Source organism: Oryzias melastigma, linkage group LG11, assembly GCF_002922805.2.
Source record: "Oryzias melastigma strain HK-1 linkage group LG11, ASM292280v2, whole genome shotgun sequence".
Classification (NCBI taxonomy): Eukaryota; Metazoa; Chordata; class Actinopteri; order Beloniformes; family Adrianichthyidae; genus Oryzias; species Oryzias melastigma.
Genome location: NC_050522.1, coordinates 17298097 through 17312823, shown reverse-complemented (window position 1 = coordinate 17312823; position 14727 = coordinate 17298097). Strand labels below are relative to the sequence as shown.

The 14727-nt window shown below is 41.5% G+C and overlaps 3 protein-coding genes across 3 annotated transcripts in view; 1 reads left to right on the top strand and 2 right to left on the bottom strand.

Moving 5' to 3' along the window:
• Window positions 1-646: 646 nt before the first annotated feature.
• Window positions 647-6270, bottom strand: cd164l2 (CD164 sialomucin-like 2). The gene is made up of 7 exons (XM_024260473.2): window positions 5698-6270; window positions 2665-2806; window positions 2288-2374; window positions 2053-2145; window positions 1942-1980; window positions 1648-1807; window positions 647-1459 (listed from the first exon to the last, which is right to left on the bottom strand). Exons 1-7 carry the CDS (start codon window positions 5725-5727, stop codon window positions 1444-1446), a joined length of 567 nt encoding a protein of 188 aa, XP_024116241.1. The 5' UTR covers window positions 5728-6270; the 3' UTR covers window positions 647-1443.
• A 269-nt stretch (window positions 6271-6539) lies between these two features.
• On the top strand, window positions 6540-9622 carry gpr186 (G protein-coupled receptor 186). Its single transcript, XM_024260463.2, has 2 exons — window positions 6540-7267; window positions 8049-9622. The coding sequence occupies exon 2, from the start codon at window positions 8077-8079 to the stop codon at window positions 9067-9069; it is 993 nt and encodes a 330-aa protein (XP_024116231.1). The 5' UTR covers window positions 6540-7267; window positions 8049-8076; the 3' UTR covers window positions 9070-9622.
• Window positions 9623-12741: 3119 nt separating this feature from the next.
• Window positions 12742-14727, bottom strand: part of wasf2 (WASP family member 2) — a gene marked incomplete in the record, with an annotated part of 10184 nt that continues 8198 nt past the window's right edge. The window contains 2 exon segments of the mRNA XM_024258090.2: window positions 12742-13834; window positions 14561-14727. Coding sequence (XP_024113858.1) covers window positions 13677-13834; window positions 14561-14727 — 325 coding nt within the window.

Sequence of the window (14727 nt, the reverse complement as noted above, 5' to 3'; positions counted from 1 at the left end):
CTCAGCTGGGGACACGTTTTTGTGTGGGTTTATTCAAGCCTGTGGATCCTGGGAGAGCAGCCACTGCTGCTCCTCAATGTCTTCATCAGCTCTCTTAGGGCCACATTTATTTAAATGTAAAAAGTTACATTTTGTCAGTCCTGGAATTCAGTTCTTTTCCTAGTTTGCTCAAAACCTGTTAGATGTGTTATGGAAATGGTTGCTCCTCATTTGAATGCAAGGGGATCGGATTACACAAAGAAAGCTGTTGATTCAAGCAACATCAGGAAGATGTTTGGATGCATCATTTCTGTATAAAGTCCAGGGTTAAACCTCAAAAATCCACAAATATAAACATTGAAAGTGATGTGACATTTCTAAACACCCTTAAAGCAGATTATCAGTGGAGTGACATCTTTTAAAACAACAGCACTGAATTGTAGGGAAATACTTTCCATCAAATCCCATTGACAGAGTAGATAAAAAAATAAAAATGTTAATTTTGTTCTTGGGTTTTGTCATTTAAAAACCCTATTATTGAGAGGCCTAAATGCTCCAAATAAAGGACGTTTATGAGGGTTTTTGATTTTCACCTGGCCGGAGGGGCTTTCACACCCCCTGAGTGCATATTTTTGACTTCACACAACAATTATGGTCACATAAAATCTTCTCTCATACAAAGACTTTTATTGTTTACAACATCAATCAGTGAATGCTGTGCATGACAGATGTTTAAGGAGAGATCTCTAACTGTTGCAATATAGTAATTTAAGCATATTTTAGTTTAACTTTGAAAACTGGTGAGGAAAAAACACATTCTAGTTTTCAAAAGCATCACGTGTGTAAAAGTCGGTGGTAGCATCATGGTTCGGGCTTCCGTTATACCACACAAGATCACCAAATTAACTTAAGCTGTATTTATAAACGACACTGCAGAATTAAAACAAATAAAGTGCCAGTCAATCTAAACTCTGGAAGAAGAAGTTTCATGTGCGCATGTTTTGTTACAGAAAAATGAAGAGAAAAGACATTTGAACAGGATTTTTCACTGCAAATCTTACCAAATACATGTTTATAATTTCTTTTCAAATTATTGGGATTCAATAAGTTAACAGAAGGAATTTAAGAAATTCTAGGAATATATGCTTTTTGCTTCAGGGATATTTTGAACTACTTTTCTTCTGTTTTTTGAAAGGTAATATTCAAAAAGAAACTGTTATGATCCAGGTTTCTATTATTTAGAGGTTATGCAATCCTGTCCTTCAGAAGTGATGCCAAATTAATCCGTTTACGGGAATTTTGTGTAAATGTGATCACCGGGCACCAACCGTAAAACCATTTTGAACATGTGCCGAACATACGGGGAGCAAAAAAGGGAGCTGAAGGAGGTGTAAAAATCTGTTGATGAGTCACTGTTCTGCGTCTGCAGTCCTTCATCCTTGTCTGATTGTCCTCCCCACATCTTCACTGTGGCTGCTCTCTGCACAGAAAGACACGGAGCAGCAAAAAGCTCTAATTGGATTTGTGATTAGACTTGAAAGGCAATCTGAGGTTAAAATGTAAAAAAAAAAATGTTTTGAGCGTGCTATTGATCATTTTAGCCACCAGAGGCTGCTGGTAGCTCCTACAGACATGAGAGTTGTGTAACACCTCCATGCTCAAACTCACATTGGATCATAGTTGCTCTGCTCTTTGGATTTAAGGAAGCGCATGGCGAAGAAGCCGCCCGCCTGCAGGGACAGCACAAGAATGATTCCTCCTATGAAGCTGGACATGTCGAACTTGGCCTGGGAGAACTCCGGGGATGAGGTGGTGTCAGACCCATCACCTTAACAAAAGACAGTTCAATGGGTTCACTCTGTGGTTACATAAGAGGTGTTAAAGACAGGAGAAATGTTTTACACACTTTGCTCAGCAGTTATGGAAATAAATGAGAGTAGGGAGGGGGAGAGTCTAATTTACCTGTGTCACCTTCACCTCCAGTTGCAACGTTTTCTACAACTGGGTAAACATGAAAGTGGGTTAAAACGAAGAGGCTTTTTAAAATCAGTTTAAGTCAGTTTTGATCAGTACCTGTGCAGAGCTCAGAGACTCTGGTCCAGCTACAGTTCATGCTCGTGTCAGCTGAATCGCCCCCATCAGTCACACACATACCTGTATCGTTACCTGGAAGAGGAAAGAAAAAAAGCCATTTGAGTGTGCACCCTGGTACACAGTACTAAATAATTCAATCATTTGCTACAAATGAGGGGAGCTACGGTTACAGCAGCTGCGATGATTGAATTACTATCAGCTGTGAGGCGGTCACCGTTTGGGCAGAGTCTCCAGACGCAGCCGGTCAGGTTAAGCATGGAGTCTCCAACGCACAAGTCACATGAATCCGCTTGAGAACAATCTGTGGGACAAAACTGGCTTCAGTGGGCTGCATTTGGAAATACTGATGCTTAACCACCCCTTAAAGAAAGGGTCAAGGGGGGCACCATTTTGAGACGACACACAAAGTGCTGTTTTTTTTTTTAAATATCTAAAATCAAGATTTTTCCATAAAAATGTATACCATTACAGTAAAACAGATTACTAATCTGAATAGCTTCTACCCAATAGCAAGTGTAGAAAGACGAGTCACAATAAAACAGAGAACTTCCTCGTGTAAAAAAGGGGAAATAGTGAGATAAAGAACAATACCTGATTGTGAGCACACAGAGGGAACTACTGTGAGGAGCAGTAGAGCCGAGCACAGGGCCCTCAGAGCCGATGGTTGCATCCTGACAGCCGCAGAGCCCCAGCACCTGCAATGAACACCTGGAATCTTCCAAGAGCGGGAAGTCTGAAAACAGGAGGGCTTCAAAAATCAAAACTACTCAGGTTTTCAAACAAATTTCCTAACAGAGATGCAGGTGCCTTGAAGAAAAGGCGCAATGAGGAGACTCAGACCGAAGATCTGTGTAACACGAGCAAGAACAAACTGGGTTCCCTGGCAACCAACCAGTCCACCTCAACCCTCCTGAAACACACACCAGTTGGAGGTGAAGGACACCTGTTCACCTCACCATGCACACACACACACACACACACACACACACACCTGCATTTATGACTCCACAAACTCCATGAGCATCAGCAGCAACAAAATAACGAGATTCTCACTGATGGTCACATGGACAAAAGATCTTTTTCTGAGTATGTTTTTCTTAAACTGTGAAAAGGTTTTTATTACCCTTGTTAGAGTTTTTCCACTGAGTTTTGAAATGTAAAGCGTCCTTTGAATTTGTCTTGATCCACTCACCAAAAATTACTTCTAAACATCCTAAAACACATTTTTTTTTATTTTTTTTTTTACAAATATGGTACCATTTAAAGATAATTCTAACATATGAAAATGTGCCACTAAAATGTTCAAAAAGTTCAAAAATATTTATTTCAGTCATTGGTATTCCTAAACCTAGAACACTCACTATCAAACTTTAGTGCCCTAGATAATTGGGATGGGTGATACTGAGCATCTGGTTATCGATCTGATACCGATCCGATACTGGTCAATATCGCCGATATTGATACCAATATCAGCGATATTTTTTGTAAATGTGGTGGATCTGACATAAACCTCAAAGTCTCTTTTGTTTTTCATCTCCATGAATGTTTTTTTTTGTAAGTTTTCCTTTTTTAAATTACTTGATAATCATAAAAACAGAATTAGCACAATTTTCCATTTTTTTTTTAAAAATAAAAACGTATTAAAATTAAATAAAAAGTGAAGAAGTGAATGCAAAACAGTTTACAAACCAAAATAAACAAGTAACTGATGTAAAAATACATCAAAATTAATTCAACAAAAGCAAAATTGAACAAATTCGTTTTTTTTCTATCATAGTGTCAATATTTTTTTATTTTATTTTAAATTTTTAGTTTAATTGTTTTTTTTATTTAATTTAATTTGTATTGTTTAGGTCATTTTTATTTTTAAATTTAATTCATATTATTTATTTTAAAAAACAGCTGGTAGAAATATGAATAATTTGTAACTTCTCAGCCTTTAAATAAAACAATAAAAACAGGTGAAAAGTAACTTGTTAAAAGCAACTCAGCATTTAGAGTAAAATAGAGTGAACAATGCATGGAGCTAGAGATCTGCTGCTGAGACCTCACAGGCCTGGTGAGAGTGGTGAGGCAGCGACTCAGGCGGGTTGTTTTTGCTGGTACAGAAAAGTTTCAAACAAGATTGGAAATATCGATATCTGTGTGCCGATATCAACCTGATACCAATACCAACTTGAGATCAATACTGTTGATATGTCGGATTGATTCGCCCAACACTAGCTAATCCACATCTAATGAAAGATTCACCTTCAAATGTTTTATTTGTTCATGTTTTTTAACACCAATAACATTTCCTTAATTATTAAAGGTGAGAATTACTACAAATCAACTATTATAATTAAGAAAGTGAAGCAACACAGCTGGAATCTATGTGCAAAAGTGTAGACCACCACAAAAAAAATCAGATACTTTTTCAGGCAAAAAGAAATGCTTAAAAAATGATGATATTGCCTTAAATATTGTGGCACTCAGATCTTATGACATCACATCCAATTATTATTCATAAATGTTCAGCATTCAGAATCAGATTCATGTTTGTGCCATGGATCTGCTCAGCTGCTTTGTATCTATGATTGGCTGCAATTCTGAACCACTCACAGACCAACATTCTCCTTCACACATACAAACTTATGTACTCACATATGCGAGAATGATGTATGTATGAGGGAGAACACGTGTGTGAGTGATGAAAAGCTCCTTATATGACTCTGATAGGGACATCGTTGAAATTTTGTAAAGGGATTTTTTGTAGGAAGATTGGGATCTGTCCAACAGATAGGCATCCTTGTTACCCCAAAAGGAAATTGGTGGGTTGTTTGGAATATTAATGGATGACTGGATGATGGCAGGGATTTCTTTAGATGTTTTTATGCATTCCTTAATTCCTTTTATCCCCCTTTTTTAATGTAATCTTTGAGGAGGTTGGGAAGGGGGGATTGAACTGGCTTAATAAAATGACACGATTGGCAGGAATATATTTTTTTATATATAATTCAGTCAATTTGGAATGACAATTATTTATTTATTTTTTATTATCATTTATTTATTTGATTTTTTCAGTCTTTTGAAACTAAAAGAAAAATGTATGGGTCTACTCAGTCTATGATTTCAATTTTGGTTTGCATTAAGAATTATTTACGTTCTTTAGCACTTACGTGTTAAAAATGTGGCCATATTCTTCCAAGTACTTATGTTGAAAACTACCTGTAATTTTTTTTTTTGGGGGGGGGGTTAAAAGGTTTTTTGTTTTTTTTTTGTTTTTTTTTAAACCGCTGCAAACCCGCCTGGTTTGCAGCGGCACTGGTAGAAAAAACCTCAAATGAACAGATTTTAGCATTTGGTAAAAGCCTCAGAATGTGTTGCGCTGACTTAGAAGGTGAGAAAATCACAGTGTTTCTGCTATTCTGGGCACAACAATGATGTAACTCCAATCAACAGTGCTGGAAACGGACACGAGCCGAAGCTGTGACTGATCAGGTAAACAAGAATGTTCAGAAAAGCATCCAAATTAACAATATCTCTCATTCCATGCGCATCAGACACGAATGCACACAGAAGAAAAGTGTCATAAACTCCAGTCTTTTACGCATGCTGCTTTGTAATGCAGATGCTCTGACTCACAGACAGCCGTTTATTAAGAAGGGACACCATCACGACATCACCTCGATCCAATGCATCCCTTTATCTCCTGCGCATCCGCGCGCACTGACGCGCCTCCTCGGCTCTGCATCTGTATCTTTGTGAAGGTTGTTCCACGTTTCAATACATTTTTTATGCACTGCTGATCCATTGATTGCTAAAATATACGCAGCAGCTTAAGTATTTTGCAAGCAAATCCGCTTTAGGCATAGACGATCTTCTAGCATTTCTTCCTACAGTTTTTGTTAATGTATGTTGTGCACAAACGCTGCAGATTTATTCTTTATTTTTTTGTAGAAATTCGACGGCACAGCTGTCGTTTATGAAGGTGACAAGTGTTGCACTTCAGAGCATCCTGGTGACGTAGGAGGCTTTTGCCAACAGGAAGCGTGTCCTAATAAGGTTCGAAGGGAGCGAGATTCCATTCACGCCCCCCCCTCACCAGCCGAGCTCGCGCACTGAGACCACGAGCGCGCAGACACACTGCGGCCCTTCCTGCTTCACCCACGCAGACAGGGGAAGCCGTGCATTCCCTACTACAAATCGAAAGAAAAACAAAATGCATGTTCTTCATTTCTTATTTTTAAATACAGAAAACAAAACAAATCATCTCATCGGAACACATTTGTTCACCTGTTTGGAGCTTAATTTAAGTTGAATTGAGCATTGTATTCATATTTTATCCAAAAAACTATTAACTATGTATTTTTGGCAATAGATATTTACATTTTTCAGCATATAATTGTCATTTACAATGAAAACATTCAAACGAATCAAACTTTGACTCAGTAATGTTTGTTCTTTTATTATTTCTTGAACCCTTCAGGCGTCATACTTGGTGGGGGGAGGGGGGGGTGCATCCGTTAAATTTGCCCTTTCCCCGTCGATGTGGGTGACCACGTTCTGCTGTGACTCGTTTAACTCTGACTTGTGTCAAACTGCAGGACGCGTCCCCGGTGAGTCACCCAGACGCGCTTCAGCACCATGGACAGCGCCAGCCGCCAGCCTCTGTCGCTGCAGATGACAAGCATCCTCCCCGCATGACGTGACCCCCCCTACCTGTCTTAACCTGAGCCTCTTCAATAGTTGACAAAGCTGCTGGGGGGTGATTGAGGAGGGAGGGGGATAATTGTCTACGATCGTTTACAAGAAATGAGAGCATGGAGTAAACCGCAGTGGGCGGGGCTAAAGCAAGATGCCGCATTTTTCTGAATGAACCTACACCACACACCCCACCCTACCGTCTTTACCCCCTCACTTCGGTGAAACGCTGAGCTCTGATTGGTCCAGCCTCCCATTCACTGACGTCAGACAGGCTATCTTGTGGACGAGTCCCGCGCAGGAGCATCCATTCTGGCTCCAGCGAGCACCGCGCGCTGATTCAAGAGGAGATGCGCACAAACCTGAGAGGGAGTCTGGAGACACTTTGATGCGGGATAGAAGCTGCATTCACGCAACGCGGGAAAAGCATCACCGTATTTCTAGTGTTTGGCCCGGATCTGATGAGAGAACACATCTGTTAAATTCTAGAGGACGGACTCGCTACGAAAAGGTAAGCTCCATCATATTTAGTTGTTTTTTGTTCTTTATTTTGGATGCATTATGGATGCATCCTCCTTGGTGCAGCGGACCTGCGGCTGTTACACAACAGGGTCTCCGTGCAGGGAGGCGGGGAACACCGCATCCTCACCCAGGCGGATCGGTGGGAAGATGAAAGAGGAACTCTAGATACCCAATCACCCGCCAATTATTTACGTATTAGATTTAATAGTGCTATATCCTCCTAAAATAAATTGCATTTGCGGGGGGAGCTCGCATACCAAAGAGCAGAAGCACGCCAACCCTTTAACGGTTAGAAAAAACGCGCGCAGCACACTGTCCTGTCCGCTGGAACACAATGTCTGGAAATGGGGGGAAGCTCATCACAAAACGGATCAGGAGAGGCATTGATCTTATTTTAGAGTCGGGGGTGGGGGGGGGGTCTTAACCAAAATGGATAGTCAGGTGATTTCCGATTGGCGGATTGATGTGCTAGTAATGTGTTAGCAGTTAGTTCCTGTAAGCTTTCCAATCGATTATTGAATGTGTGATTGCGCCGCCGTTGTAACCATTAAACATTCATATCTTTAACTTGCATCCATTATTTTGCAAGTGGTTTCAATTAAAGAAAAGAAATATAATCAATATCTCATGCTTTTATTTTGACATTCATTGATGCTGCTTAGCTGGGTTACATTGCTGGAATGTTTCCTGAGAATTTCTCCAGAATTGTTTTATTTGGAATCTCCTTTATTGTGGATAGTAACTGATGTATTTCTCCTCTGATCTTTCAGGCGGTGCTGGTGTAACCGTAGAACAGTCATGATCCTGAACGCCTCAGACCTGGGCTGGGATGAGTCCTCAGGCATGGACCCTGTCTTCCCCCTGGATCAGCTGGAGAGCTCCTCTTCCCCAAAGGTCCCGCCTCTCACCATGTGGGGCGTGGCTCTCTGTGTTTCTGGAACTGTCATCACCGCCGAGAACGCCATCGTCATCACCACCATCTTGGCCACGCCGTCTCTCCGGGCTCCCGTGTTCCTGCTGCTGGCGAGCCTCGGGCTTGCTGACCTCCTGGCAGGTGTGGCGCTGATCCTGCACTTCCTCTTCCAGTTCTGCGTGGAGCCCAGGGATTGGTCGCAGCTGCTCACATCAGGGCTGCTGGTGACGTCACTGACCGCCTCACTTTGTAGCCTCATGGGAGTTGCCCTGGACAGATACCTGTCCTTGAGTCACGCCCTCACCTACGGCTCGGGACAGTCACGCCGCAGAGCTGCCATCTTGCTGCTGCTGGTCTGGTTGGGTGCGTGTGTGATTGGAGCTGGACCAGCGATGGGTTGGCACTGTCTGGAGGACCTGAACTCCTGTTCTGTAGCACCACCTCTGACTCGGACATATCTATCACTGCTGTGCGGTGGCTTCCTAGTGGTAGTTGTGGTAACCCTGCAACTCTACGCCGGAATCTGCCGTGTGGCCAGGAGACATGCCCACGCCATCGCCACCCAGAGGCACTTCCTGCCAACCAACCAGCCTTATGCAAGCAGACACAGCACCGGAAGGGGCTTCTCCCGCTTGATATTGGTCTTAAGTGTGTTCGTCGGATGCTGGATGCCTTTCTCCCTTTGGGGGTTGCTAGGAGACGCATCCAGCCCTCCCCTGTACACCTATGCCACCTTGGTGCCAGCAGCAGGCAGCTCCCTGCTCAACCCCATCCTCTACAGTCTGAGAAACAAAGACATTCGCAAGGTGCTGTTGAACGCCTGCTGCCCACACAGATACTCGCACAACACAAATAGTCAGCCCCCAGTGGACGTGTAGACCCCACCACACAACCTATGCCAGACATATCACTGTCTTTGTGCCAAAACACATGAAAGCTGCGCCCACTGTCATCCGCATCCAGAGTCTGACTTCCTAAAACACACACAGGCAGCACTTTTCAGAGATGAACCAGAATGTGCTGAACCGTCATGGCTGGCAGTCCACTTGGGACTCAATGTACTGTCCTGTACTTTGTACGGTGTGTGTACTTTGTGCCTCAGTCAAGTAGCTCCACTGGATCCTCGGAATAAAACAATCACAGGAACGCTTCCCGTGTGGACGTGAGAGGGTGTCAGCACTTTACAGCCGGAAGAGATAAGTCCCAAACGGAGGCCTGACAGATTGACAAACACGCCAGATCCAAAGCCCAACTCTATTTACTTGAAATGTCAGAAAAACAACGTGTTCTTGATGTTTGGAGGTCTATTTTGCACATGCTGATAATGGCACTGAATGGCGGTGACCATACGTTCTTGTTGCACAACCTTTTTAGAAATGATGAATATTTTATACTGATAAATAAATAATAAATCCGCTTTTTTCTACTGGATGATGTCAGCACTGGTCTCTTTACTGCTGCAGATGCTTTTACCGTGTTTCTCTCAGACTGCTGCTGTATGTTAAGCTATTTTGCAGGATCTGAAATATTTTTTATCCCCTTCTCTTTCAAAGCAGAATTTGACATTGCAGTTGATGTGAGAGGATGCAGCGATTATGCAAGAGGTTTCTCTCTCCTCCTACTCATTCTCTTAACCTTGAAGTCAATTAATTTTCAAAAAATCCTACAGTCAGCAGCGGAGGCTGTCAAAATGTGTACAGCATTGATATCAAAAAGGATGAGTCATGACTAAAATATGATTAGTTTTTCTGCCAAAGCATAGCATTCTGGTATAGTCAGTCAGCTGTTTTATCCTGAACTTTTCATTCAAATCTTGGTGAACAAAGGGCTTAAAAGGAGCCCAAAATACCCATTCCCTCTTCTTTTCCTGCTTTGTCTAGAAGGACGTTTGATGAAGTATATCTCAGCTCCTTCAGGGCAAAGGCAGATGACAGCTGGGACAGTTTGTTAGTCAGTTTCAGGGCTAAAATAACACATAAAAACCTGTGTAAATAAAAAGGAGTACAAGCAAAAGAAGAAACCATTCTAAGCAGAAAAATACTACAAGTATTGGTGAATTAGGGAAAAATACAGTAAAAAACAAAAAAAGAAGAAGATATGAATCAAATTATTACATTTAAATAATTAAATGTACAGAATAACACAAAGAAATTTCACTAAAATGAAATGTATAGTAGGAACCAGAGGGAGAGATGTCAGATTGGGAGAAATGAACAGCTTACATCTTCTGAGAGTGGAGTCGGAACAGGATGAGTCGCACAGGGTCTTCCCCTCAGGTGGAGGCAGTTTTAAAGTAAGAGGGACAAACTAGTATTGAAGGAAATACCTTGATGGCTACCAATAAACACAGTGATCTAGAAAAGTCCTGCATCAGGGGATGAGTCTCTTGTTGAAGGTGGGGAAATCCTTAAATCATTCTCCTGAAGTTCTAGAAACCCTTATGTTCTTCATTCAAACCTCTCATACCCTAATTCAGATGAAAAACTGAAAAAGGTAGCCTTATAAGACCAGCCACTACTACTGACGGGAACTGATAAAGGACTCCAAATTCAAAAATCAGGCGGGCAAATGCAGATTGTGGTCACAAAGCTGAAACGACCCCGCTGAACTCTCTGGGAGAGAGCCAAAATACTAGAGTATTTTAGAGTATACTGCAGATCAGGTGGGAATCCCAGAGCAGCAGGTGCGGGGGAAGCTGGGGCTGAAACCTGGCAAAGAACATCTAAAGAGGTGGAGGTTGGAAAGGAGGAGGATGAAGGTCAGCTGCAGCAACACCAAGGATAAATAAGGGGATCTCCAGTGGACCGGTGAGGTTAAAGGGAGCAGAGAGGAAGAAGGTTGAGGACTTTTAGTACTCAATGTCAATAGAGAAACAGGAATGGTGGGTGAAGAGGACTGTGCATCCGAGCTGGAACAGGGGGAGGAATGTCTCAGAAGTGTGACTTCAAGAAGAATAGAAGCCATGTTATTAGTTTAGAAATAGTGAATCTGAGAAAGACAAGAGGAAGAAAAGAGGCAGATCTGTTGAAATTCTCTTTGGAAGTAAGGAGGATTGGATAGGATCAGGAATGAATCCATCAAAGGAACAGATCACACTGGAAGTCTTAAAAACTGATCGAGGAGGTTCAGAGGATGATTAAAGGAGGCAGAGGTTGGAGAGAATGGAGGAAGAGCAAAGAGGAGGTTCATGGCAGAATTAATGTGGTTGGTGCAAAGATACAAAGAAGATGGTATAAGGAGGCAGGTGATTCGCTGTGGAGACCTCTAAAGGGAGGAGCCAAAAAGCAGAGAAGAGGAGAAATAGACAAGAAAGAATAGATAAACATGTGGTGATATGTCAGAAAAAATATCTTTGAAAAATGTAATAGAGTAAAGATTAAATCGTCCAAATACCTAAACTAAACTTCCCAATTGGAGGTCTAATTAAAAGGCAACAAACAAGTACTGTAGACTTCTGAGATATTTATCATTTTAAATCAAGTCAGTCAAATAAAAATGTGCAAAGGCTATCTTAAAAAAACAATAAAAGAACCTGAGAAAATATCCTGACACTGATGAAAAGCTGATGCTCCGAGTGTCAGCAGTAATGCAGATTTCTGCATAAGTCGCAGTGTAAGCAGTTTTTAGGTAAACCAGACAGGAGAGCATTACAGTGATCAATTCTTCAAGTAAAAAATGCATTAAGATCTCTGCACTATCTATCCATTATTTTCCACTCATCTAAGACTGGGTTGTTCGGCAGAAGTCTAAGCAAAGACACCCAGATTGTCTTTTGGTCAGTCACTTCCTCTAGCTCTTCTAGGGGGTTTTGAGGTCTTCCTTAAACCGTAGCATTGCTGAGAACTCCTCTCCATATTCTGGCTCCCTCAACTCAACACTCTTGATGTAGAGGGTGACCTAGACCTGAGGTTGCCTGGTGGGCGGAGCCCAAAGTGACCATGAAGGGATCACTGCCCCATTGCCCCATTGACTGCCCCACCCAAAGGAGCATTCAAAAGGGGCACCACCTGAAAATGGGTGCCTTGGGGGCCCAACGCCTAGTCATGAAATTTGGGCTTATGGGACGCAGTGCTGCCTTTGGAGAATAAAAGGTTCAATTTTGATAACACCCTCCAAAATCTTTGGGCCAAATATGATATTTTAAAAATGAAAAACAGCAAATATTACCTGTTTTTAGTGTGATTACAAAATGGCAATGCTTCTTTTTAATGCTGAGCTTCAATCATTCTCTCTCAGCTGCAGGATTGATGTGTCTTTTTTATTGTTCTAGTTGAGTATCAATAAATACTCAACCATCAATACTCAATTCACTGTGACTCATCAGGAGGAAAGGCAGCATAAACTCAAACATGATTTTCATAAGTTTGTAAGTTAATAGCATTTCTAACATTTTTATTCTAACACATACAGAATAAAAGTTCAGGTCCTAGCACTGAGCCTGGTGGTACACCCCAGGATAGATTCCAAGGGGATTCCCATTTCATTTTGGCATAGAATTTTTTTGCTGCCACACAGCATTATAATACGCACACACACAAAAATATAAGCCGTTTTTAAGCCTTATTCTATATTTATTGAAATAAATCATTTAAAAGTTGAAGGCAGAAAACCAACAGAACACTTTGGGAAAACACTTGATTGCTCTGTAACCAAATCATACCAAAAAACATAAAAAAGGCACTTTAGATCTGAGATCACTGGAGGCAGACAATATTTTTCTGCATGTTAGGCTGATCCTATTTGTGCTCAGAGGAGACGTGGAATGCCTAAAACAAAAGGCTGTTGTTTACGTCAGTGAAGACAAATATATTTAATAAAGGGTAAAATATATTACGCAATTAATCTTATTTTTGAAACATGTCTGCATGTTTCATAAGGCACTGATGTTGTGCAACACAGGTGGAAAACTTTATTTCATTTTTTGAGTTACAACTATAAGATTTGATCTCATAATCACCACTAAAGGGTTGAATACTTAGATGAAGAAAAAAAAAAGGAGGATTTCTTAACCTGGAAGACGGCTTTGAACTTATGGCATTCATAAATGCATCTTTACTGTTTGAAAATCAATACTTCACTGGGGTTAAACTGTTAAGATGAATGCAGGACTGAGAGAAACTGTTAGTTGTTCATCACTGGGAAAAAAAAAAAATACAAATATTCCCATAATTGACAAAAGCAAGAGACACCTGCTGCTAACAGAGATTAAGCAGATAGGAGGAGGGATGTGATATTCATGGCATGATTTTCCTGAGAAAACAGTGGGACACAAGCAAGCATGCCAGGTCTTAGTTCTAACCGTTGGACCTTTACACATAAATAAGGTGGAAAAATTGTAAATAAGTCTAGGAATGTGATTTAAAATACACGTACATGTTAGACCGACAACGCAAACATGTAACTGAAGAGTACTCTGTATGGAAACGCACAATGATGTTGTTGTTCAACGACGGGGAAAGACGTGATGAGGTGAGAGGACCAGGTCTCACTCGGACCACTCGTCGTCGTCAAACTCCGAGGAGTCGTCTTCGCTGTCGCTGCACTCCACAGCGATACGGCGGGACAAGATGGCGGCCACATCGTTTCCAGTGTGATCCCTCTTCTCCTGCTCCCGCTGAGCTTCCACCTTCCGCAGGTTGAAACCTGGAAAAGACATGACAGTGAAACTGAACAAAAGCTTTTATGTTTAAGTCTTCTGTAGCAGGATTGACTGTATATGAGAACTAGACATCGTTACATCCCTAATGTGTGGCGTCACACTCACCCAGTCCAGTTCTCTATATACAGTCAATGTGTAAGAGCCAGGATTCCTCATTTTGAATACGGTAACTGACTTTTTTTTTTTGGATGCCGTTTCTGCTGTTAAGAAACGATTAATTACGTTCTACTGTTTTACTTAGTTTCATGAATTTAATGTATAACATCGGTTTAACATGCTAAAGAAAAATCCCAACTCCACATTGCGTCTCTGCAACAAACATGCAGCACTTAGGAATTTACAGCTTAAAATACTATCTCCTGAGGGAATTCTGAAGTCCTCATCAAAGTTGGGAAGCTGAACTTTTCTCTGTGGTGCTAATAGGACAAAACGCAGTGGTAGAGCTGTTCATTTGTCATCATGTTGGCTCATAATTTCACAACCATGATTACAGGCTGACTTTAAAAAAAAAACATTGGGCTTAACACACAAGACAAACAAGACAATTACAATAATCCTATTACCCAAATTATCATGTTTTCATCATTTGGATATTTTGCCATAAATGAACATTTTGTAAACGAAAACAGAGAATACCTGTGCAAATATTTTTAGATTGTGAGACTTGAAGATGGTAACAGAGTCTTTACACATATCTCTAAGGGTCTTACCTTGTCGGATGGCCTGCAGCAGGTCGCTGCGGCCGTCACTGACTGGCGCCGGCTGAGGTTTAGGGGCGGAGCTGGGCGTTGCCCCAGTAGCGGGCGCTGGTCGAGGTGGAGCAGGACTGTCAAGAGGCGGGGGCCCTGGGGGTGGTGGAGGCGGCGGAGGTGGTGGT

Bases quoted from the DNA above. Each gene is read 5' to 3' on its own strand.
- cd164l2 (XM_024260473.2), bottom strand. From the start codon at position 5,727: ATGGTGTCCCTTCTTAATAAACGGCTGTCT. The intron at 2,146-2,287 runs GTGACCGCCTCA...TTCCTCTTCCAG, and splicing joins CTGGAGACTCTGCCCAAACG to GTAACGATACAGGTATGTGT. The intron at 1,808-1,941 runs GTAAATTAGACT...TCTTTTGTTAAG, and splicing joins TGGAGGTGAAGGTGACACAG to GTGATGGGTCTGACACCACC.
- gpr186 (XM_024260463.2), top strand. From the start codon at position 8,077: ATGATCCTGAACGCCTCAGACCTGGGCTGGGATGAGTCCTCAGGCATG.